This window comes from Melozone crissalis, unplaced genomic scaffold (assembly GCF_028551555.1).
Source record: "Melozone crissalis strain CALT ecotype California unplaced genomic scaffold, PUWL_Pcris_2 ptg000039l_1, whole genome shotgun sequence".
NCBI classification, from domain to species: Eukaryota; Metazoa; Chordata; class Aves; order Passeriformes; family Passerellidae; genus Melozone; species Melozone crissalis.
Window position 1 is genome coordinate 10,709,318 of NW_026535817.1, and position 27,157 is coordinate 10,736,474.

Genomic DNA, 27,157 nt, shown 5'->3' on the forward strand with positions numbered 1-27,157 from the left:
AGCACCTACGTGACCTGATGCAATTAAACACATCACGCACCAGCATTCCCAGGAAGGGCAGCAAAACTCGAGGGTGACTTTCCAGGGAAAAATAAAATCACCAATTTTGAAAGAGGCCAATGCATCCACAAAGCCTGACGCACTGCTCCAGCTTCTGGGGCACCCCAAGACACGGGCTGCTGCCACAGCCTCTGCTGACCTACCCTCTGACACACTGTGCTCTGAATTTCTCCTATTTCTGAGTGCCTTTATATTTTTGAACTTCACTACCATCCTATGGCAGTGAGGTCCACACCTTACTACACATGACATGAAAACCCACTTCCTTTTAAACCTGATATATTCACTTGATATATTTCAGCTCCCATCTTCAAAGAAACTGTGGACAATTACCTCCTACTCAGAATTCCCATTCCCAACTTTACAGTACTTTGTCATAGCTTTTACTGAGTTGGTACTGCCTAATTCTTCCTGGTGCAGAAGCCATTTCATTGTACATCTGGTTTCCCTTTATCCTCACCTTTCCTAGCTCTGCTACTTTTTCTTTCCTGAGAAGAGAAAGTAACTATTGCACACAAAGCACACACACACAAAAAAAGTCTAGGACCCACTGGTTTACAAAGATATAACAATGATTCATTCCATTCCTTTCCTAATGTGTCCCTTTCAATTGTTACTGAATTTTCAAGGTGACGCTGTCCAGCTGTCTGGAAGCTTTATGATCTGTCCTCTGAGCAAGGATTTGGAGCCCATTAATGTTAATGGATCATTAGGGACACTTTCCTTCTGACCAGTCGTCTCTTTCTTTTGACACAGATAATACTTGATAAAATCCCTGATTCTCTCACAGATCTGTGTGGGGTTTGTTTGAGATAGGTGTTTGTGTGGTTTGGTTGAGGTTTGTTTGGTTTTTATAGTTAATATAGAGCATTAACTATTAAAATACCAACTTTCTGATCTGAAATCCATCCTCACACAGGCATTTTGTATGTGTTAAATAGTGTGGGCTAATGCCAGATGCAAAGATCTACTGAATTTGGTCTAAAGCACTTGAGATTTGCTTTATGCATTGATGCCATTTCAAATTTTACTACAAGGGAAGAAGTAATGCTAAAACTTTCATCACTGAGCAAATGAAAGCTCTTTGCCTATCTGCACCCTCTCAAATATTCTCTTCAGCCAAGCACTCCTGAAGGTGATACGAAGGAAAGTTGCTCTTCCAGCAGCTATTTATGATTTCAAAGAGTACATCATCAACTTGCTCCACTTTGGACGAGCAGATTTTTAGGGAAGGGGTCATCTGCACACCAAAGAGCATTACAAGTCATTTGGTTTGTTCCCAGAGCTCAGACACTCAGACTGCTTTGAAATAACTGGGAGCTGGAAAAACAGCCAGAAAATTTAACATGCAAATTAGTCTAACAAGAATTCTATTTTGTTTTTATAATTCCTGGATTCAGTACAGCTAGAATAATCAGCTTTCTGAACACAGGGCAAAAGTCTTATCTTTTCTCAGTTGGTTTGTTATGAGTAGTTACAGGCTTCATTTTCACTAGAATTTATACTTTTTTCTTCATAATCATTTTGATATCTTGTAAAATTTATGATGTAAAAAGAGCATTTTCTGAACAAGAATAACAAAAGGCTCCACTTTCTTCCTCCTCAAATATATAAAGCTGCTTTATCCCACAAGTTCCTACATATCTTGCTTTGTGTTCAACCTAGAAAATCTGAGTGTGGGAGTTTCTATTTAGGACTGGGTTTATATTTTGGTGTTTGTTTTTTAATGAAAGCAAAAATGAAATTGTTTTCTACACTATAATGTACAGTCTCTTAATATTGTAATTATGCAAAAACTTGAAATGTTCCCATAGTAAAAAAACCACAGAGGCCTCATTACAGCATGCATTTCTTTAAATGTCAAAATTGCAATCAAAGTAAGAAAATGCATTCTTTGCACACTGTAAGTAGAAATATGAAAACAGAAATGGGATTTTTCCATTGTAACAGTGAATCAGCAACAGATGTGCAATGGCATGATCATTCCATTCTTCTGAGAGGTTTCATTCCATCCACTTACTATAACGCATGTGTTATTAAAATAACTAGTGGCCAACAAAATATCAGAGCAATATCCTTGTCCAAAAATTCACAGATACAATAACAAGAGCTATAATTTAAAAAAATCCCATCAAATAAAAACTTCAAAACTACACCTGAAGCCTTAAAAGAACTTCTCTGTTTGTTTGAGACATCCTGGAATCAAAGGGCCACATACGCACACACAGAGCACAAGCACATGTGTGCTGATGGGCACTTGCATTGTTCACACATTAATTCAATAGGTGAGAGCCAGATCCAGCCCAAAAGAGGCACAGACACACGAGCATGGATTTGGGATTTGGCATTAAGTGAACAGCCTGGCATCAACATGAAATCTATGCAGTAAAGCTCCAGACCGAACCGCTCTGCTATAGCCAGAGAAAGTCCTTTAAAATACTCTAATAAAAACTTCCTATGCACCTCATATGTTTATTTTCTTAGTTTAACATAATCTCACAGTATGTCTCTCTTCCTGAAGATAAACACGATACCTTTTTTAAGGAATGAAGAATTCAGCTTCGCGCCTTCTGTCCAGGACAACCCTGCCTCCTGCGCCCGCACCAGAAACACGACTGACTGCTCCACGTTCCGTCACACACACAAGTTTCCAGCTTTCAGAGCTAACACCTAAAATTTAGTTCTTCTATCTGCAGTTCTTGTGTAATCCTAAGATGTAGTTTTGGTTACCCATTTAAAATTTGAAAATACCAAAGCATTTGCACTTGGAATTGACACCGCCTCTCCACCTGCAATTTTGTTTTGAAGACTATTCATTTAAAAGGAGAAATAAGGAAACATCTGTAGCCGGAAAAATAATCAAGGAGTCGTGCTATAGACTAACTTCTGTAGGGGCTTGTGAAGAGAACTAGTTCAGCCCACCACACTAAAAAGCTGGGAGATGTTTCTTCACCAGAATGCCCAGAGTGTTCCTTGGCCGCAGGCATCTCTGTGCTCCAGAGGGGCTTCCACCACCCCACCTGCTGCCTCTCAGCACCTCAGGCTCACGGGGACCTGCCAAACACTCTGCCAACCCTGCTCCCAGAGACTCAGCAGTAACAGTAACAGCACAACCAGTGTCCAGCAGAAACAAGAGAAAATTAACTCAATTACCTAGGCAGAATAGATTCTGTTTATTTTTCCTCAAGGAAGAACAGAATCACCTTCCATGTGAACTTTTGTTACATGCAGCTGTCAGCTTAAGATAATGACCTCAAACACTCAAGATTAAGATTCTGATCATACCCCGATAGTAAACTATTTTTTAAATATATGTATTTTTGCCTCACATCTTGAAAGGGAAGATCTACTGCTGCAGATTTTGTGCTCTATTCTTCATCATCACCACCTCACTTAACCACCAGTTCTTTTACTACAGTAGAAGACATCTTAATCCTGTCTGCTGTCTTCTCTTTTCCTTTGGATAACAGACAGTGATCATCTCAGCTTGAGCCACCAGCTACCAGTTCTATCAAACCCTTGATTATTCCTGTGCAATCCTGCTAGAAAGCTCTAACATCATTCTTCACAGTCTATCATCACCTTCCTCTCAGTTATTCCACTCTTAAAAAAAAAATCACATTTGTATGTCTCAGTGGCCATTATCCCCCCAACTTTTTTTACTCAAAGTAAGCAACCAAAAAAGCCTTCAAAAAACAGATGCCTTTCTGCCACTATTCCTTCTAAAGCTACTGCCTCACTTCTGTGACAACAGACAGACTCATGACCCTTCTCTGGAGAGTTTCTCTCCTAACGCTTAACTCAGTTCTTCTGTTCCTTTTTACCGCACTGCAGGTCATCAATCACCCATCCTTCTGGCACCTCACCTTTGAGCCAACAATTCTTTCTAGCTAATCATATCTGAGAGATACAAAAATGCCTCAGCTCTTCATTAAGTACATCATCTCCATAGTGCAAACTAGCTGCAAATTTTTTTTAAGCTTAGTACTTTGTCCTTGCACTTTATGCTCTTCCAGAGCTGCCCTTCCTTCATATTGAAGCTCAGCTATTTCTCCTTACTTCTGAGAACTTTAATGACCAAGGTCTTGAATATTCAACACATGCTACTGGGATGGCAATTTTGCTTTGCCATTTGTGCTAGACCCTGTCATGAACTTTTTAAAGCTGTCAAAGAAGAACATTTTTTGTTTCTTACAGGCAGACCCTTCATGCAGAAAGGGCACCCTAAAGAGCATCCTTCCAATACCCACTATTTAATTAGCAAAGAGAAGGAGTCAGGATGGGAAGGTGAAGTTACATTCATCCTGTCTGTCTCTGATATTGCACCCAAGCTGTGATCAACCAACCTGCAGTGCATGGATTATCAAAACATCATTTAAAAAAAGCCAATACAAGATTTTATTGTTCCAAAGGCAAAAAGGTAGGAAGGCATACACCAAATAGCAGCAGCCTGAAAAGAAACTTTGAAAGCATCATGTGCAAAGCAAGCTGCAGCTCCTTCAATGTATGACCCTTAAAATGACAGAAACTTTTTTCACTACATTTTATTGTTTATGTAAATGCAACTGTAAATTTTAATGTCTTGTTCTTCCTTTTTTCCCCCTCTTCTTCTCTACCTTATTTCTTCTGGTTTATTTTGCTACTGCTATCTTTATTCAAATTAATACATGCAAGTAACATGTCTGCATATAGTAAGATCACTTCGTCCTTTCCCTGCTCTGCCAAGAACACAGTTCACTAAACAACAGAAACATGGAGCTGCATCACATATAAAACATGCATCACAGATGTCTACTCAATTCTAGGGAAGGACTTTCACAGCCTGTGCTTAGACATCCTTCAAAGGGTTTTCTTTATCGTTACATCACTCATTGAAAGAAAAATAAGTTCTCTCTACAGATAACAACGGATCCATGTCCTGCTTATCGCAGCTTGTGTTTGAAAGTCAGTTCTTCCCTCAGTGTTTTCTTCTCAGGGAAAAAAAAACCCTTCAACTTTTCTTCTCAATTATCATTTTTAAAACAACATTTCCTCTATTTTTACCTTTCTTTAAACATTTATCCTCATCCTGCTGAAAGTATTTCAGAGGACATCTCCACAGCAGAAGACACGAAACAGCCATTACTGGTACATCAGGTCCATTCAGTCTCTCAATACAGCTCCAAGCAAAACACTGGGGACACCTTTTTCGCTTATAGCTCCCTCTGATTTTATAGATTCCCACATAAATCCAAGAAGGCAATGTTCCTGGATTTCCAAATGAACCCCAGAAGGAACAACAGGGTAGTGGTGTTCCTAGTTCTTGATTGAGCAATGGATGCCAATGACAGGACACTCACAACAAACCCTTAGCCATTCTGGCAAGAGACATTTTTTCCAGCTTCAAAGAAAACTATCTTCTGCTTCCACAGGTAATAGAAAGACTTCTTATGCTACACACTCCTGTTGTTTAGGTCCAGACTAAAATAATAATGTCTTTTTACTATCTGAACTTCACCTGTTCTTTAACTTCCCAAAATAAGCTGCAGGTGAACACAGATTTTTAGAGTACATTTATGACCTGCTCTTTCACTGGGCATGAAGATTCATCTTGGTAAAATAAGAACTTGGCAATAAACACTCAGCAACTGATTTTCCCATTTTCCTTTCTTAAAATTCTTGCTCAATGCATTGCAAGGCATCACTAAACCAATAAAACAGACAATGCTGTCAACTCTCAGTTGTGTGAAGGAGAAAGAAAAGGGCCCCTTCTTCAAAACGCAACAGTATTTTCCAGTCACTTTTAAGGATCTGGCTGGAGCAAAGTGATGCAAGCCCCTTTTTCTTCTTCACCTCCCTCACTCCACAATCCTACAAAAAGCAGGGATTTAATTCTAGCCCCTTCAGTCAGGCCTTATGAATAACCCTCTTATGCCTTATGTATAACCCTCTTACCACTCCTATTTAATGCTTTCTTGGAACTTGTGCACAGATCTACAGCAAGGCCTGTAACCCACTAATCTCCAAAAGGAATGCAGGAATAATAAGTAAATAAAAAAGAATGGATTCAGGACAAGCAGTGGCCCCAAGGTATTTGCAAGGAATTAAATACAGCATTGTGTTTCCTACAAGCTGCCTTCATACAGTATCTATTCTGGTAGGATTTGAGCTGGATAGAGCACAACTGCAGGTTATTTTTTGTTTGTTTTAGCTGATGGGGGTGGATTTCTTTTCCCCCAAGTTTCAAAGCAGACGGGGAAATGATAATATTAGAAACCTGACATTTTGCACTCATTCCTGCTTGTATAACCATATGCTTTTATACCAAATGGGACTCCTTTAACGATTATGAAGATCTACTGCCACACATGATTTTACTTGAGATTTTTCCTGTACTTCCAAGAACTAACATCACACAGAAGAGTGTCATCCAAGTTCTACGGCACACTTAATTTGTAACAAATTCTGAGTACCTCCCTCTGTTCTGCTTACTTTTTTTGAGGATAACAAGGAAGTTTCAAGGCCAATACACACAAGCTTTAAAACATACGCCAGCTAAAGACAGTCACCTGATCTTTGGAATGTTCTTCACACATAGGCACTGCACTTTCTCAGAAAAAGCAACAGAACTTACCCTCATCTGTAGGGTTGAACCCGCAGATATCACAGATACATCGAACCCACTTATTCATCTCCTCCTCGCTGTCTGCTACCAAATAGAAAACTCGATCTATAGTGTTGATATCAAAAATATAGCTGTTCTCAAACTCCTTTTTGTTGAACGTTAATCCAGCATCCACTTGTTGACACAAATTTAGGTCAATAATACGGATAGGCTTCTTGGCATGGTCATTTTTGTAGTATTCCAATACATCTGGATCCCCCGTTAGGCGGCCGCTCCGAAGCACAAACCACCTTCTCTTCCATGCCTGAAAATTGGGGAGGGAGAAAAGGAAGAAAAGTTAGAAGGAAGAAATCACACTTTAAGACCTTTTATGTGGGATTCCAACCTGGGTAGAACCAAGTACTAATAACTGGTTCAATTATTATACTAAGAGATTACACATCAAATATCCACACTTAATGCTATTAGGTATTGTTACAGTAGTGGACTTGAGGATTAGTGAATTTGTATTTTAAATTTTATATCTTGACTTTGTTTGTAGCAAGTGGATATATAAATTAAATCACTACTTACAAAATGAGAAAGCATGAATACATGAAAGAAAAAAGTGGGGTGGGGATCAGGAAAGGGGCAAAAAAACACACAAAAAGGGCTTCTGAAGGAAGCTGTCACAGGCATGAGAAAGACAAAATAAAATACATTTTTAAGTGTTCCATGGTGTTTTGTTCCCAATATATGTTGTTTCAGGCTGATGCATTTTAACTGAATTTTTCACTGATAATCAACAATATGACCTGCATTTAAGGAAAAGACACTACTTACACTGTACATGCACCTCGAATCCAGGGGAACTCTGCATTTAGAACCTCATAATATTTCTACAGTAGTACTTCTTACAGAGAAAGAGCCACATTATTATTTTTTGAAACTGTCAGAGAGATGGGGATGGAGAGAATGACCAAATGATGTAGTTTTACCAGACAAATGCAGTACAGAACAAATTAATTTGATAGCCTGACACTATGACTATTATAGCAGCCCTCCTGATGCTGCAGAAAGAAGCTGGTCTAAGAGAGAAGCAAATGCAAAATGTCGTATTCTCTAACGAATCCTTAGCTGCCTTTCATCCCATGGGCCTCCATCACCTGCCACAATCCTCACTGAAGACCTGAACTGAAACCACACAAGCAAGGCCAGCATACAGCTGTCCTGCTGCTTCCAGCAGCATCTTCATTGCCCCACTTGGCTGCACTTCTCCTCAGCTCTCCCAGCAATACCATGATAGTAGCTTCTTTTTATTACCCAGTGCCAGGATAATGGGCACAGCACAAGAAACCAGACACACTGCCACTGCTCACAAGGAGAGCTGCACGTCTTTCACGGTGATAAATCTGAAAGCAGAGCCCAGACACAGTGCAGAGCAAGTAAATCAGTGCAGTAGCCAAGACACTGCGCATTACACCACAGACTCACATCATGCCCCAAGTCACCCTACCTTAAACTTCCTTAGGATAGTCAAACAAGGTTGTCAGCAAGCCCTTTGAAAGATTAAAAAAAAAAAAAAAAAAAACAACCAGCAGAAGAAATGCATAAATAAGACAGGTGAGGGAATTTTCATTTTGGCCATCCCTGGCTGTGTGCTAACCAAGGAAAAGGACCGGAATCAGCAAGGATGGTCCGAGAAGGGGTCAAGATGTGTGCCGTCCTTTAAACACTGGGACAGCAGCTCTGAAAACAAGAGTTTCTTGCTGCGTATTAGGGAAAGATTCAGAGCCATTTTTGTGAGGCACAAGAGCGCATTCATTCCATTTCTGTAGGCGCTGCCTTCAAACACACCAGTGGAAGGGGGACGAGGAGCAGGTACTGCACTGCCGTCTCCCCACTCTGAACGAGCACTGTCGGCAGTGCTGCAGTAGGACCCGAAATGAACGACACGCATGCTGAAACTCCCAAGGTAAAAAGAACAAGGTTTATTTCTTGATTTTGATAGATTTAGAATTTTAAAAATGACTCTGGATTGGAGGATGAAATTGCCACTTCTCCAATGACACTGGTCAAACCAACAGTTCATGAAATTTCTCCTCCTCCAGAAAGGAATGCAAAAACAATCATTATTTACATAAAAGTGCGTGAGAAACTCCATTACAAAAATGTAAACATCAGAATGCTTAGAAGAACAGGGCGACACCCCAGAGACTCAAACCCCCACTGTGCATGCCTGTTTGGGGTATCAAGCTACAGAAGCTATTATGAAAAGATAATACAGAAAACAGGAGAAAGGGAAAAAGGACAGACAGCACAATTAAGGCTTGTGATCCATTCTCCAACTAGCAAAGCTCTACAAGATTTTTGATTTTAAGATAATGTCTGTACTTTAAAACTACAAAACAATTGTATTTACTGCACTTGTGAAAAACAGCATCTGCTTTTAAATGATGAATGGTGTGAATCAAGTCAAAGTGTCAAGCAACTATTTCCATAGTAGCAGTAAATTTAACTAGTGAACAGTTAAAATGTAGAAGATATAACAGATTAAACCCCTCTGATTTAGATTTCAAATGTGAGTATATCCTAGCAGCACAGCTAGATAAACAGCATTTAACATCGCCCCAAAAACATTGGCAGAGTTTTATTTCCTGCTTCCAAATCAAGTGACAACTCAGATGCTGGGATAACACAAAGCTTCAGTCGATGAGCCTCTCTCCAGGCAAGGCTGATGACAGATAACTGCTACAAGCTGCTTCAGAAACAAGCTTTATCTTTAACTTCAGCCTTTAGTCACTCAGATGACTTTTTTAAAGCAGAAATCAAGAGGAAAGAGATTAGAGATAGGAGAGGAACAAGAGCAATTGAGAAGCATGATGTCTCACAGTTTGTCTCACAGTTTGTGCAGCAACAAAACGCCAGGCAAAAAAACCTCTATCATCTCTGCATCAACCAGGTGTGCCTCTTCTAAAAATTTACTTCTAGTACTGTGTTAGGGAATGAAAGGTTCTTAGCAATCCTGACAATTTCTTTTGAGTATCAATAGGTAAATAGGACTCTAAAACTGAGAAAAAACACTGAGTTAAAAAAAATTTCCTTTCAGCCCTTCAGGCTACAAAACAGCAAGTCTTAAATATTTAAAATATTGACTTTAGTCTGCTGGCACCTGCTACTATGTTTGAAGGGTTTTCACATAGTGCACATGCGAACATTTATTTCAGTCCTATAGCGAATCACACTCTGAAACTGGCACAGATTATATTCAAAACCAAAAGCAATTGCATAAACTACACACTAACAAGGCAGATGCAAAGGTTGTCTGGACTACAGCACAAAGCACAATTTAGCAGCAGAATAAAGCTTAAAGCTAGACAAGCAAATTGACATCAGCGCCCTTGCTAATCATAGTACAAAAGCGCCTCTATACTTTGTCCAAGTGCAAAATGAGCTCACATAAATCACCCTTTGTTATTTGAAAATATCTGGGATTCTTAAAGCTTGATCTATTTTTAACATTTCAGTATTTGTCGCTGCTAAGAAAGCTGTGACTGCCCCACTGAAGCACAGAATATTCTGGTATTTGTGTTATATGTGGAAGGAAGAGCTTTTACAGCAACAGCTTTCCAAAGAGCAATCTCCAAAAGTGAGAAATACGTATTTATGCAAGTTTTATCCTTTTTTTTTTTTTTTACCTATTTGGGCATTTTTGTTTGAAAATTTTCTGTTTTCTTTTACAGAAGTGCATGCAACAAACTATTTCTCATAATCACTCAAAAAGATGCAATCAATTTACAGCACAGGAAAACTAAAGGTACTAATTATTTATCTGTCATATAACTTACGTTATTACCAGCCATACATTATCAAACACTGGTTTTCTGTGCCAGAAGTCAGCTGCTTTGAGAAGTCGAAAAAATACCTAGAATATGATTTAAGTATTTTGTAGTTATTTAATTCTGGAAAGAAATTTGAGCAAATATTTTTAAAATTAAAGATTCACTCGAATATATAAAATATCTTATTAATACAAATATGGTTTAGTACTATAACACCACCGTGCCAGCCAAGCGTTGTCCTGCCTCTGTCACGAGACCATCACAGCCACAGAAACCAGTCTGTTTGCTTGCTTTGAGAGAGGCTGAAACGGGACAGGCTGCTCACCCACAGAGCATCACATGATCAAGGGAACAGGGGAATTCTGTATTTTTTACACAGCATTTTGAGGAGGTTACAAAGTAAAACCAAGACATATCAATGACTAGGGTTGATTTTTTTTTTTACTAAGGTGTATGCAAACTGCTGATTTCAATGTGAATGTAGAAGCTAAGAAATTGATAGCAGCAGTGTTAGGGTTTAGTTGGTTTTTGGCTTTTTTTTAACTAGTCCATACTACTGTATACAGTACACAGAATTTACAATATATTCTACTTACAAGAGGTGTACCTGTTGAAGAAGTTGTAGCTATACTTCCCTTAATCTTTACATTTATGGATTATTTTCCCCTCCTCTCTCCTCATACACACTCAAGATGTACTTCATTCAAAGATGTAGGAAATAGGAATGCATACGTCAATGGAAAGGGAAAGGAAGGAGGAAGGGGCAGGAAAGAGCAGATAACTTAGATTTTTCACAGGACTTAACCTTCCATTCAGATCCCCTTAAGCGGTTTCTCAAGAGGCCAAAACGATTACATGACATGTTAAAATAAAAGCTTACAGATGTTTAATCAAAGACAGCTTTTTGTGGTCCATTTCTTACAGATTTAGCTCTCACATGGCCAAGTGACTGTTTACTGATAAACTGATCAATTATCCTTCTGTAGTTTCCTACTGTTATTACCCACCATTCTAAGGCTGCTTAAAACTGATTTTCCTCTTCTAGCACATTTGCTGCCATTTTTCTTCTGGGTAGCATCCAGTCAAAAAAACCTATCAAAACTTGTGAGAACTGGCTAAGTCAAAGGCAGCTCCTTACACTCCACCCCAGCAACACTGCTAATAAATATTTCCCTATATATGACCAGGAAACCCAAGAATAACATGACAAATCTCAGGTCTTCCCTCTCACCTCTCAAGTGTGTGGATGTTTGTGCTTAGGTTTTCATCACTGTACTCACACAGTACTTTCAAAGGGCACTATTTGGCGTCCTTCTTTCTCAGAGACATCAACTAAGACCTGGCAGAAAGAAATTACTTGCCCAGGGGCACAAGGAAGGCTTAAAAAAATACCTGGTGCTTCATAAATGCACAGCAAGACATTTCCTTACTCCAAAAGAACTTATGGAGTAAACAGAAGACAGCAGGCAGAACGTGAACCAGAGAGATGTAGAATCAGCAAAAGAGACAGCCTGAGGTGACTTTCTAATGGTCTTATGGACATTTTAGTTCTGTATTATTGAGCACTTTATTATATTCTGTACTATTGAGCACTTTTCAATTGTCTGCTGGGATCAAGATTTAATTTTCTTTTGCTTTTTGCTCCCATCTATTTAATCTATTCCTCTCTTTCTACTTACTTCTCAGTGCAAAGGTTAAGTAACAGTGAAATTGGTACATGTCTCTGACAAACAACCAGAACAAGGATCCCAAACAGCAGCTGAGTGTTTCTGCTCCTTTTTGCCCCCACACTTCCAGTATGCAGGTATTCCAGCCATGGCAGAAGACAAACACACCTCTGGCACAGCTTCGTGGATTAGATCTGCGCTCTGCATCCCAGCAGAAGCTCAAATGGAACCAAAATAAAAGTGTTCTCTCACACTGTGCCTCTCTTTAAATGCTGTTTGTGGTCAGCCCAGACCAATGACAGCTGCATCCCACAAGGCTCACACCTGGCAGGGCTGCTGGGAAGCAGCACAAAGAGCTCACGTTAGGTAACAACACTTCAAGTCCAGGACTGCAATGTTCCCACTTGCTGCTCTTCCAGCTTGCAGAATTAACTCCAACACGGTGAAATTGCAAAATTTCAAATGTTTTCCCTAAGAAATTAACGCTTGCAGATTTCCATATGGATTTCTGTACAGACAGGATTAGTTTGGGGTGTTTTAAGGAAAGTATTTTCCATAATTCTTTTTAAATATTTTAGGTTTGATGGTTTTGTGGGGTTTTTAAATCTGGTTTCTTTTTGAAAGGCCATATCATGAGCATCAGGAACTGAAGAATATGTAATTGGTAGTTATTTCTGAAACCCTTGTCATAACACTAACTGGCAACAGACATCCTCTTATCTGCTTCCCTAAAAATGATGGCCTTTATCTTTTGAAACCTGAGACAGAACAACTAAACCAAGAACAACAACAACAACAACAAAAAAAAAAAAAAAAAAAAACAAACCAAAAAACCAAAAAACCCCACAAAAACAACAACAACAAAAAACCAAAGCATATTTAGTGTCTTAATTCTATACAGCAGAATCAACAATTCCATGATGTGATAATAGTCCAAATATTCTACTCTAAGTAGTACTGGATACTAAGAAGTGTAAACAGATTGCTGGGAAACAAACAAATGGGATATGAGGAAAACACTGAATATGTTATGACTTTCTTTAAATACTTAAGACTTGTTTTCCAGGAAGCACCATCTCTTCTCACTGAGCAAAATAAGGAAAAAACAGTCTCAGTGGAAGTTTCCACTCTCCTGGCCATCATCCTGATCATCTGTTCCGAATACACACAAGGCCAAAATTTCCTGTTTTCAAACTATTGTCACCGTTTTCTAGTCTTGTGCTGTCAATTCCAACTTTAGCTTGTTAAATAAACAAAACACTATTCTGTACAGCAGAATAATACCTCTACACACAATTACTGTGAGCTCTTTCATAACCTATGTTTCAGCATGTGGATTAGTCTCCCAGCATTAATAAAGCTCCAAAAAAGATAAAAAATAAAATGCAGACAGTGCAGCACAAACTGCTGCTTTATTTTGGAAATCTGAAACTAACCGAATATCTTCATTTTTCTCTTGATTTTGCATAGGAATTCTTAATTTTTTCTTGCCTTTTACATCTTTTTTTTCCTACATACTTATCCCTATTCCCAACGTGCAATAGTGCAGCCAGGTCTGTATCATCTAATTCACATTAAACTGATCTTTATTACAACTGGTTTCAGTAAATACTTTTCTGCAACATGCCAGAAGTTTTCTAATGGCAAGCACAAACTTACTCCTGCACACCTGGGAATTATCACCCAAGGAGATTACCATCTCTTCCCCAAAGAAGAGCCTGTTCACAGCTGTACAGAGCAATAAAGCAGGAGCCCTGCAGCAGCACCAGAACCTGAGCCCCCATTTCACTGTCTCCAGGCCAGGACAGTGACCAGAGCGTCCCTCTCTATTCCTACATTCTCCAATCCAATTGAAATGCCCATAATAGTTCCAGTGGCTCTGATCCCTTGCAAAGCCACCTTGGCACTTCTCCTCCACCACCCGTCCTGTGTACCCAGGACATAACCCCCAGGAACCTGCTGGGAGCATGTCCCCCACCACCGACAGGAGCTAGGCCATCTCCTTCCACCACTCCATCTCGCTCCTTTGTCAGCGGTGAAGGCACAACACTCACAACACAGGCACAAGGAGAAACTTGGCACAAGGAGAAACACAGCTGCTGCAGGTCCCTTACCCACACACCTACATGGGCCTTGGCTTGCTGCCCTGTTCCCCAGAATATTGCTAAAATTTGCCTAATTCCTCTCTGATCACGAGCATACTCTGATCATCCCTCTCTATAGTCTTTCCCATATCCATCCTGCTTGAAATAATGCTGCCAGGACAATCTCCCTTCTCTCATTCTGATTACATCATCTTCTGTTTTAAAGTTCTCCATTTATTGACTTACTGTATTGTACTTTGGGGCCTCTTTTCCTATTTTGATGCTTTTTCTATTAGTGAGGTCTGTGTTCTTCCTTGACTCTCTCCCTCTTGCAAGTCTCTCCCTATTGCTTTTTGCTTTACCACTGATACCAGATTTGGATAATTCTTCCTTCTCTCCAGCATCTCTCATCTTTATTCTGAAGGCTTCCTGAACAAATAAGCAAGGGCAAGACATTGCCTTCCTCCAGATTCTTTGTAAGTGCTTGTGATCGCCCAACCAAATTACAATCTGGCTTTGCATCACATGGATTTATTCAAGAAATGATGGCTTTGTGTATTCACCAGACAAAGGTTTTGTTGTTGAGGGTTTTTTTTTTTAAAGTTGCTTCAGTCTTTTTATCAGCTTTTAATTAGAATTCACCTCTCCCCACAGCTCTTAATTTAAGAAAGCAAATAATTCAGGGTTTGCTCTGGCCTGTTTCTAGAAGTCTCTGCACATTGCTTATCACAAGGATTGCCACCATGCTCACAGGACCCCCTTAACAAGGCAAGGCAGAGAAGACACCAGCCATGCCATTGACTTGGATTCCAACTGAGCTCATGGGTGTAGGTGGCATGAATGAAGACCCAGAAAACAAAATTAGCATTTTATAAAGACGTGAAAAATTCGAAGCTGAGAAGTCAAGCCTACACTCTACTGATACCGACAGCTGCATGCCTTCTAATGGCTGGGGATTAACTATTTCACCATGTGCTTTTATCCATTCATCCCTCATTTTCCAGGAGCACAGGAGTTTTGAAGCAGTGTTTGTAACATGTTAAGGAAAAACTCCCATTCCTCCAGATCACAAGCCCAGTACTTCCCGTAATATTTTGTACAAACTGAGTTTCATCTTTTTTCCTTCTTACTCTCCTGTGTAGATATCTATCTTCATCATCTGTGAAAGACTTATACACAAGGAAAAGAAAGATGAGACACTAGAATTTTGTAAAAACGTGCAATTTCTAACACGGTTTAGATCCTGGGACACTGCAGTTGCATTGACCATACAACACGTGCTTGTGTCACTGCTTCACGTTTGGATCACTCAAGCATGCTCATTTGCAAACAACACAAGAGCTTTCTGCAGATGGCAAGAGGCCAAGCATTCTGTATATCATTTCTTCAACAAAATATTCATCAACTTAAGTCCTGCACTTCATACATCCTACAAAAGAAAGGGCATTTGAGCTACAGAAGCATCAGTTTCTCCAGCCTCAATAGGGAATGATGAATTTAGGATGATGGTACAAAGATATCCCATAATTTCTACAATTTGTCTCCCACATAACTAATCTGGTTTAACCTACCAGTGTCATTAAAGCAGCTCCTAGCCATCCATTAACACACAGTCTCCAATGGAAATTCAGACTATGTTTTAAACAGTGCCTACAAATTAAACTCAGGACATGCTGACACTCCATCCTTATCCACTGCTCACGAGAGCGAGGATGCACAGTCACCAACACCTCTGTGAATTGTGTGTGTGCAGCCCATCCTTATCCACTGCTCACGAGAGCGAGGATGCACAGTCACCAACACCTCTGTGAATTGTGTGTGTGCAGCCCATCCTTATCCACTGCTCACGAGAGCGAGGATGCACAGTCACCAACACCTCTGTGAATTGTGTGTGTGCAGCCCATCCTTATCCACTGCTCACGAGAGCGAGGATGCACAGTCACCAACACCTCTGTGAATCACACATGTGCAGACCAGAGCACCTCTCACAAACGAGGCAGCCACTGCTACAGCAACGAGCACTGACACTCACTCGAGCCCTTTCCTCAGACACACTGAGGGCAAAGCTAAAGGAAACCAACTGTTCTGCCAAAGCTTCCCAGTGGATTTTACACACTGTGAGGTATTGCAAGGAACTCCCTGTTTGTATATAAGGAACATGCAATTTTTCCCGTCTATAAGAAATGAGAAGAATTAGGAATGGTGATTTACATTTTAACACTAAAACTATAAACTCTCCCATTGCAAATCACCAGATCTGAAATGTACATATGCAGATATGGCAGAGAGAGTTGCTAAGAAAAGTAAAAGCTAAGATAAAATAAAAATCAGTATTCTGTCTGATAAATACATTCTCACTTTACACAGCTAAAAATATTTATCAATTCGGCTTCAGCAGTTTTTTTCTGAGCAGAACTGACCTGAAGAACTCCAGAGAAAAATTGATTTCAAAGTAAGCAAGCATAAAGTCCAAATTTTTTTCAAGACATTATGATATATAGATTCCTTTCACTATGCTCCTTAACCCTGAGTTCTTATTGTAGCAAAAATATTGTTTTTCCAACAATGCAAACAATACTTTTAGATAGAAATAACTCACTGGCAGTCACAAAATGGTTAAGAAATTCAGGAACCAGGAACCTCACATACCAATAGCTAATTCAACTACATACCAGGATACTTGAATATTAAGATGCTTCAATATAATGACTTAGCTTAGCTTACAAAACACTCCTGTAGCTCTCATCAGCTCACATAAAGTGTTTTCTACTGCTTCCTAGACTGTAACAGAACCCTCGTGCCATACACTATTAGGATGAACAGCTTTGCAGATTGTAACCACCACAACCAGTTCACAGACGTGTGGACAGACAAGGAATCACAGACAGCTCTTCAGTAACAGCACAAACATTAAGGCAAACTGTATTTTTAGAAGGCTGTATTAACACACCTAACACACATCCACAATGTACTGAAGCAATACACCAGAGCTTCTGTTTGTACTCCACGGCACAGCACCTTTCTCCTGTTTTTCTTTTTTGGAGCTAGTAGATATGAGGCAATCAGGTAGAGAGGTTTAGGCTCTTGCTTCAGAAACAGCATTCACCAAGTTAACTTGTAAACCAAAACAAAAGCTCTTTCTGAACAAAAAAAAATTTCGAGCACAAAGACAACATTCTTTAAGGAAGCCCCCTCACTCCAATTCCTTCTCCCCATACCTAAGTTACAAAGCAGAAAATAAACAACATCAAGAACACAGTTTGTGACTAGTTTACCTCTTTAACTCTTCAGAAAATGTAAGCAATGTTGTGGCCATTTCTGTAGTTTTGTCCACCCCAAAATAAGCAAAGCTTTCTTTTTCCTGCCAGCTTCCCACCTCACTCTACACCACCCTATCCTCATAACCTTTGACCAACAGGAAGCAGACACAATGGACTGAAAATAACAGCAATTGTAAGATTTCAAATGATTTAATACATGAGGGGTGGGCTTAAGAGTTGAAAAACTTCTCTTGCCTTGGTTTTTCAACAGCTACTTAAAACACGTTATCTACGTAGACTTAAAATGTTACTCAAAATCCTGGGTTGAACTGGGCTAAAAACTGTGCACCTTTTACTACGGACTATTAAGAGCAGAGAGGCACAAATGCTTGCATGTGTTGAGATGTTGTGTTTAAGCCATAGGCATTAGGCTGTTATATACAACAAAATTAGTTCACCAGCAGCGTAAGCAAGAGCAGTAGAAGTTTCTTAGATCATTTTGTCTTTCTTTAAAAAACTTCTATTTATCTGAGCTTTTAGATCTGAAATAGGTTTATGTCCCATAGCATCAGAAGACATTCTTGTAAGAAATGCAAGGGTCCATTTAAACACTGCAGTTAATCCATGGTGATGGGAAGTCACAGATCAGTTTGCTAACACTAAGCAGCAGAGATGCACTGTGCAGTGAAGAAGGAAAGATCTTTACTCCTCACACAAAAGCCCAAGCAATGATCCCATATATATCTTCATTAACAGCAAAAAATTCATGTACTTTAAACTGCACCAACAGCTTGACATAAACACTGGAGGGTTAGAGGTTCCAAAGTCCAAACAGGCAATTAAAGCATTTCTTTTCATTAGTTTTAACACTTTTTGCTTTGCACTCCAAGTACCTGCCGATTATCACTTTGCAAAGCCACGATCACGTCCCAGGTTCCTCCTCTGCTGTTCCACCACAACACACAGAGGCCACAGTGAGAACAACAGACGCACCAACCAAGAGAGGGACTCATCTCTTGTGCCAGAGCTGCACTGTGTTTTCTGTACAAAGGAAGGGACAGGGGTGGGATAAAGAGTCAGTGCCATTTTTACACAGACTCCTGCTCCTGAGCACAGCAACACCAAAGCCAAGGTTCTCCGACAATCAGAGAGGCTGGTAACATCCTCTGCCTTGCAAACACCAAGGAAAATCTCAAGCTATGAGTAGTACATGGAATAGTCACAAGCATGCTGAAATGCAAGGCCATAATAATTTTCCAACATTATTAATGCTCCAACATAATTCTGAGTACGTTTGCTACCCCATGCAAACACTTCATCGAGCACTCACTACACCTCTATGGCACATTAGGCACCACTCCATTTCAGAGGCATTTTAATAATGGAATTACAACAGACACATTCTCTTCTTGGCAGGGTAAGCCCAGGCACTGCATTTCTGCAGGGCAAGGCTGGATGTACCTTGTCAATGCAGCATTTCATTAAGGTCTGCCGGAGCTCAAAATAACTACAGAGAAGCCCCTCACGGAGCTCGGTGTCCAACAACAGCTCCCAAACACAGAACACTCAAACAGCACACAGGCAGCACAAGCCACCACCGACACGTCAGAGGAGCAGCCTGAAGCACAAATAGTCCAACAAGGACAGTAAACACGAGGTCCTCAGCCAGCCTGCAGTTTAGGAGTCCCTGGATAGCACTCTCTGCTAATAGGATCCTCCTCTTCCCTTCCCCCATTTTAAGACACAACCTGATGCCATTCCACCAAGGAATAACAGAGAAAGGATATCCTGCCTAGATTTTCCGTCAGACAGATCACATCGTCGATCCAGAGAAGCCTTTGCTTACACATGGGATAAAAAGAAGATGCTTCCAACTGATAAACCCTGAGAGGAAGCAAGGTTGACTCCATGACTATTTTTAAGTAGTCAGCATTCACAAAATGGCCTAAAATTAATGGCCAACCTCCATGGTTCATGAAACCTTCATTAAAAATAAAACTAAAATTAAAAAATAGGGAGTTGGCACGTTTGAGAGAGGAAAAGCAAAACCAAAAGAACTGGAAGGTGACAGACATAATTATGCCTCTTCCCAGACTCACCTTGAATTCAATTTGGATGGTAAGTTTAAGTGAGTGAAAAGATAGGAAGCTTTATGTAATTTTTTCTAAAAATGAAGCATTTCCTTCAACAATTGCTGGGAGAAATCTTTCTTCAACAGCTCTTGTCATTTTGACTAACACTCTTTTGCTGTAAATATCATATGACAAGAAGGAAGTAAAGAGAGAAAAATAAAAATATCTCTATGTAGCTGTATTATGAAAGGAGGAACTTGTTTCTTAGCCCTCATTTTCAAAGCCAGATACCACAGCTGTGCTGCAGCTCCAGCTGAACAGCTCCTTGCCTCTAACCACCTACCAGACAAAGGGCATTTAGTTTACCAAACGTCCAGCGTTTCACTTTTAGATCAGTTAAAAGCATCCCACATCTAAGGCCTCATCTAAGCATAAGGGAAGTCATGCTTTGTGCATCTGGACAGATGATGAATACAAACATCTTCAGTATAATCTAAGGATAAATAATTTAAGTGGCATCATTTCAACATTAAATTCACTAAAAACGCATCCTTCTGCCAGGCATTTCTCTGGATAAAGAACAAGATGAGGCAAAAGGCCCTATAAGATCATTCCTGTAATCTAGGAAATGCCCACAAACTCAAGACATTTTAAATATGACCATTTCTCTCCACTTTTTACTGCTAAGAAAGGTTTCTTCTTTAAGCATTTATCCCTGTGGAGGTTGTTGTTCTCATTCATTTTGATAACAGCATCCTTCTAATGAGTAACTAAGAGATTCATGGGAATCAAAAATTTCTGATCTCACCACAAACTATTCTCTCCTCCTCTGTGCACTCAATAAAAAGTGAACAATTAGCCTGCTGTTTGCTCAGTACAGTGAGAGTGTTAATTTCTTCATTGGTATCAGGTCACAACATGGAATAGAGAAAAACATTAAAAATACTTTAAAGAAATAAATTCTACCATTAAATTACCAACACTGCTCTGAGAATTTAAGCCCTATCAGATTATTATTTCTTTTCTGGTTTTGAGCAGATTCAAGTGTTACACTTTACCTTATCTGGTCTGCAAAGTACTTCACATTTTTACATTTTGCTCTTTGACACGAAAAGCAAGCACTGCATTATCCAACTTTTTTTGTTGTTGTTAGTTTCATAACTGGCTTCACTCGCTATAAAAAGTTTAGTTTTTAATTTTTAACTTACAGGCAGGAAAGAAACTCTAAAATTGGACGCCTTGCCACTTTACTTGTTGTCTTTCTTATACACCTAAATGGCATCTACTTTGTTTACTGACTGGAAGCTCTTACCACTGCCAGCACTTCAGGAACAATGTGACTGTGGAAAGGGAAAAACATGTTTTTTTACATTTTGTTTGTCATCTAACAGAATTACAAGGTACACATGTAGAAGTTTCAAAATATTTTTAATAGCGGAGAACCTCAAACGGACAAAACAACTTAAGTCAGCAGGTACTTTATCTCAGCTCTTAACCCTTTTCATTTTTCTGGAGCCACTTATAACTCAGAGCAATGTAATAAGTAGTAATGATTTGCAACAGCACTGGTTGTTTTTCAACATCTGTATCATGACATTGAAAAAGTGTAGTCTATTTCTAACAATGATCATTTTTAGTCCCTAAAATGGAGCTTCGAGACAAGAGCAAGAGGCATGAAATGAGAAGCAAGATTTAATTTTGTACAGTATCTTGTACAAAATTTTCCATCTCTTAAACCTATATATAACGTTATTATTATTAATCCAGTTAGAGACACAACTGATTTGATGACATAAATTGGAGCACGTTGTTTTGCCTCTGATGGGAGCCTCTTCCTCCCAGAAAGCCACAGAGCTGAAGCTGCTTATTCACAACTTGAATCATGAGAGAAGAACTAAGACCAATAATAGCAATGTCAAACCAGAATTTTGGAAACCACCGGTGCAGAGTGTCTGCATCCTCACTGTCACCAACTGTGCAGGCAAGACACCACCAATGTCACTGTATTTGTGCTGCTGCTGCCAGCTCCAGCCCCCAGACAGGCAGGTGCCACTTCACTGGAGCCGCCACATGATTTGAGAGCACTTGTTATGCTGGATAGGCAGAGAGGCCAAAGGCTGACTTATGTGGAAACAAAGGAATTCTCACTTTTGGTAACAAGCTGATGTGCCAGAGTGGCCAGAACATCCACTCTTCCACTCCCATGTTAAAATTTTTCACAGAAAATAAGACATATTCCAGCAGATTGGGCAAGTCAACTCAGATTTTACTACAGCAAAATTACACTACCACCTAGTAAAGACCAGAAGATTTTGAGGATGAGACAATGGGATGATACAGCCAGAGTGTTTAGGTTCAAAAACAAACTTTAAAACATGAGGCCCCATGGCATGTGAATAGTATCAATACTGCTGGAACCGCTCACATCAGCTACTGACGGACACAGTCCACACTGCTTCAATCCAGAGGAAAATTATTTTGGTGATGAAAGTCACTGAATCAAAGTAACAATAAAAAACACTTACTTTAATGTCTTGGCACCTTAACCAAAATATGCTGATGAATCAATTTTGCTAGTCGCTTCATGGCTAATAAATAAGCATAAGCAGTATTTATTGTATGTTTTCTACCTCTTACAACTCTGCTTAAACACTGTAATAAAAGCATAGTTTAATGGTTCACAGTTTAATGGTTTGCTATACTATGAATTCCTGCCCACGGTGGCAGGCATAGATGATTTTCTGCAATGCCATGTGCCTGAACTAGACACACAAATTAATCACCTTCTGCCCAGCAGCATCAGATGCAGCTTGGGGGAGAAGCTACAGCAGAACTTTTCTTAGCATTCAAAAGAGGTACCACATCATACCAACAGAACTGACAAAATGCCCACAGAACATAAGAAAAGTTTCAGTGACTTGATCACACTCAACAGAAATGAGCTGACAAGGTAGAGAGGCATTTACAAATGACTGCTTTCTCTTTGCTTCACAATACTTGTATTTTTATTTCCAGTCCAGGTAAAACAAACTGGTGTTATGATACTATTATTAACACAGGCTGCATGTATAAACAGGCCAGTCAGCCCAGCAAACACATCACAAAAGAAACAGCAAAGAGGTAGAGCATGAGGTGCTGCTCAGGTTCACCCACTAGGCTGTTATGGGAGGTGGGAAGGAAGAAAAGCTGCACAAAACAGTGGAGCAAATATGTTGTGAACACACTATTTTAAGAGATGTGGAAAATTTCTTGGAAAAAAAAAAAAAGAGACAGCTCAAGAGCTGGTTCATGCTTAGCAAAATAACTCCTGAACATTTCCTACAGACAGACAATCAAGTAGTTTAAATCACCTGGCTTAACCCAAGGCAAAAGAAACAAAGAAACAGTGGATATTGATTTCTAACAGTGAAAGGAAATTGGTGGGCAAAGCACAAATTACCATCATCCAAACCTATTTGTTTCCTCTAGGAACAAAGAATAAGGATGCAACACACGTTCTGGATAATCTAGACCTTCCACTGCATTTTATACAGAGAAGGGCCCAGTCTTACCTTCCTCTCTGCTGCAACAGCTCAGGCACTTGACTTCAGTTCTGCACTCTGCCCAACATTTATCTAAGAAATGATGTTAAAAATAGTTTTTTCCTCACTTCAGTCAGGAGAGGAGTTTGGAGTCAGGCTTTTTTGCAGTTGTTTTCCAGTGGACTCAGTTTACAGACACAGAGTTGAAACAAGTATATCTGAACCAAGAGAGATTACGGATTTTTCAGCCCTTGTACAACCAGCCTCTACAAGCAGAAAAAGAGCTGTAAGTTCTAAATAAGAAAGACAGACTAACAAATGCAATCATGGGTTAATCTCCCTAGCTTACATCCTGTCTTGGTGATCCTGAAGTCACTTATCTGTGCCAACAGCCAACAGGGCTGAGATATCATGCCTGGAGTTCATTCTCTAAGCACGTCCAGCAGGCAGAAAGAAGAAAGCTGCATGAAGAAGCAAAGCCAGTCACTCACTCCCTCTGGAAAGGGCCTTGTGAGGTCCCTCACTTGTGATTTGTTCTCCTTCGTTCACAGGAGACGCTCTGGAAAGAGTAAGCTGGGTGCACTCGGACCAACAAAGGAGGTTTTCTATGCTCCTAATCAAAACTCTTGCCTTGTTTCATGCAAACACTTCAGAATTTTATATTCTGTTCAGAAGAACACGTCCTTCACTAGCAAAATACAGCTGCATAACATTTGCTCTTACAGTAAAAAGTACCTGCAAAGTAGTGCCATTAACAGAGTAGCCCTAAACATTTCAGGAAGCGCCATGACTTGACCAACGTCTCCAAAAAGGAGAGTTTGGGATAATTCATACTTGAGAGCAATCTAAAGTTGAAATGGAAAATATTTGCCTAAATATACATACCAGATATTGCAAGAGTCATTTCACTTCAGTCCACAACACAGAAAGATAACTACAGTAAAATAACACTTTGTGAACAGTTCAAAAATTTTCTTCAAAATGCAAAAATTAGAACACTTCTCAATTCATTTATTTTCTTAAATATTTGGTATTTGCGGAAATTTTATTTGATTTTGCATATAAGTTATTGGCCTGTCTCTAATTTGCCATCACTAATAGCCAGTATAACCCTGGATTTTAAAATCAATCACATGATGATGTCTCCTATCATCAAGCTATGCCATTTTTAGTAAGCTGATAAAATTAAACCTAAAAACTCGATGTGTAAGATTTGCCCTGCAGATCAAATCCACACCATACTGGTATCTGTAACCTGTTATTAATTTGTACAAGTCTGTGATTTTATTTTTTGTCAAATACACATGAAAGAATATTTTCTTCACAGTGGGTATATTGCCCCACTTCTTCACATACTGGAATAGTCTGTAGTGGTGGCTTCTTTTATTTTTTTTTTCTGACACCAGATTCAAAATAGTTCCTAGACAAAGGTCACTTCCTTACAGAATTGCTAAATAAATAAATGTCACCACATTTGATGACAGAATTCAGAAGATAACACATGGCTGCAGTTCCCTTGCCAAACAAATAGAATCTGCGTGCTCTTGTCTCCTGGACGTGCTCATTAGTGTCATACTGTACTTTCTGGAAGCAAAAGAAATGGACAAACTGCTCAGGACACACAATGGGAGTTACAAATCCCTCTTCTGTTTGTACCCAAGCTCCCAACACATTAACTGGTCTATTTTTTAACTGATTATACAGCAACAGTGGTCACTACCACTCTTACAATAGCAGTCCTGACTTTCCAAAATCCTGTTCTAGTAACCCTTGCATTACAAATACTGCAACACTGGAGATCCAGAATTAGAAACTTTGTAGCTTGCTAACAAGAGCAACGCTCAAGTATAGGACTAATCAAGCACACTACTTTCAATTTGAAATTCAGTGTTTTCAATGAGCTCCTTAACACAAGTGGCACGTGAATAAGTTAGGTGGGGTTTCTGCACACCACCAGCTCTGGTATGAACATGTGGTGCCCACCACACTGCTTGTGAAGAGGGCAGGCAGGAGGGTAAGGAGCGACACTAAACCTCGTCACAAAGCCCAAGCCAACCTGCAGGAACAACACAGACACCACAAAAACAGAACAGTGATACATACACTGCAATATTCCATAGCAAATTACACAAAGCATATCCTCCCAACACAAACAGTACAGAATTTCACAAAAAATAGCAAAGCATGACAAGGCTGACAATGATTTTAAGAGAAAATGACATCATCATGCAGAATCTTACTTTTAAACACAGAAAGACGGAAAACTCTTCATCAGCTTCCAGATGCTGCAACTATTATCCTAGAGAAAAACCCAGCAAGATCTTCATTTCAGCATCACTCAAAGGAGAGCAGTTCACTTATTTAGCATCAGTTCCCAACAGCAGCACAACGGAAAGCTCTGCAATCTGGTAGACTCAATGAAGGCTTTAATCATCTAATGAGATTACCTCATCCATGTGTGGTTTCACGATGCAGTCTCAATGGTAGCCCATTATGCCAGACCCCTGACACGCAGTATCAATCACACTAATCAGCTCGCTCTGCCATCACTCCTGCAGAGACACACTGCCACGCACAGAAACCAAAACTGGGCACCCTTTCTACCCCACAGCTTACAACTGTGGAGAGAAAACACTGCCCGCTCCAAGCCCAAAATTAATGGCACTTCTACCCAGCAGGTCATGAGCCTTGTTCTATTGTTAAATTTTACATACGTATCCTATGCATTCTATACAACAGCTCTCATGGAGAACATGACATTTACATTTAAGAATTTACATGCTTACAGTTAATAGATATCACACTGGAAAAATCTTAAACCTTCACAGAACATCAGTAGCTGCCTTTTCTGCAGCACAAGCTTCTTCCCAAGGTACCATCAAGTGAAGCTCACAAAGCACAGCCCCCTGCCTGTTTCACTGTTACCAATATAAAAATGCTACAGTAATTAATGCCCTTCATTCACCAAAGCCAGGAGCATCCAACCTCAAAGTAATAAAAGGTATGTACAAATAAAACCTATTCTGTTTGACAGATGAGGGTAATGAGAAAGTCCAGATATTAAACACACACAACTGACACAACTAATATGAAGCAGATTTACACATTTACAACCCTGATTATCAGCCCATTTTGCTGGGCCAAGCACCCAAAACTCCTCTCAATGCATCTTACTCCACTGCAGGAATACTCACTTAAAATGGAAATGCAAAATGGGAAAACCAGCAATGTCAGTGAAAAAAAGGCTTTGGACCTTGTTATCCCAAATTCACTGCCGAGTAAGCCACTGACTCAGTTGGCCCAGATCTCAACTGGGACTCTTGCTTTGTTGAGCAATATTTTTTTTAGACACTAAGATACCAAAAAGTGACTTTGTGTAATTTGACGTTCGAGACAAAACACATATCTTTAAAAATGTCTAGATTTTCAACAAGCATATGCAATTCAAGCAGTTGCATTTTTAGGATACCATCTTTGGACATCCCAAAGACTTACAAATAATTTGCTACCCAAATACATACTAGCCCTTCAGAATAGAATGTAAAATTGTAACATAATTTTTAAAATGCACAAAATCAAAACTCTAGATACAAATCAACAATGCTTCTTCCACTATTTCAACAAAATAGCTGATAAAAAGGGGACAAGACAGAGGAGAGGAGGGAAAATGCATGTGACTTGGCTACAAAGAGAAGGAAAAATAGCTCACTAATAATGTTCCATTTCACCTAAAGTATCAAATATTGGTTTTAAAAGGGGCTTTATTATTCTGCCATTAGCATAACACTGAAACCTACCTAGAACCGGCAGCTGTTAGCTGGTCTCTGTAAGCATGGAACACCCACAGTGCAAAAGTGTCTGTCTCCACACTGCTGAGCTGTTAATAGATTAATTATTAAAATATTTAATTCTGTCCCATCCACAAACTTTCTATTGTTTTTGACTTTGAACAATATTCCAAAAGTTTCTTCCTTCTAAGACCAGTATTTTCCTTCCCATCTTCCCCAAAAAAGCTCTTGTTGAAAAACCCTGAAATGCCTTCCAGGTCTCTCAGCCTTGCTACTGAAA

At 39.6% G+C, this 27,157-nt stretch overlaps 1 protein-coding gene across 2 annotated transcripts in view; it reads right to left on the reverse strand.

Moving 5' to 3' along the window:
• The window catches only part of GAB1 (GRB2 associated binding protein 1), an 87,815-nt gene that overhangs the window by 28,283 nt on the left and 32,375 nt on the right, over positions 1-27,157 (reverse strand). For both annotated transcript variants that reach the window (XM_054283791.1, XM_054283790.1), the window contains exon 2: positions 6,674-6,968. In XM_054283791.1, the coding sequence (XP_054139766.1) occupies positions 6,674-6,968 (295 nt within the window). The remainder of the gene's footprint in view (positions 1-6,673; positions 6,969-27,157) is intronic.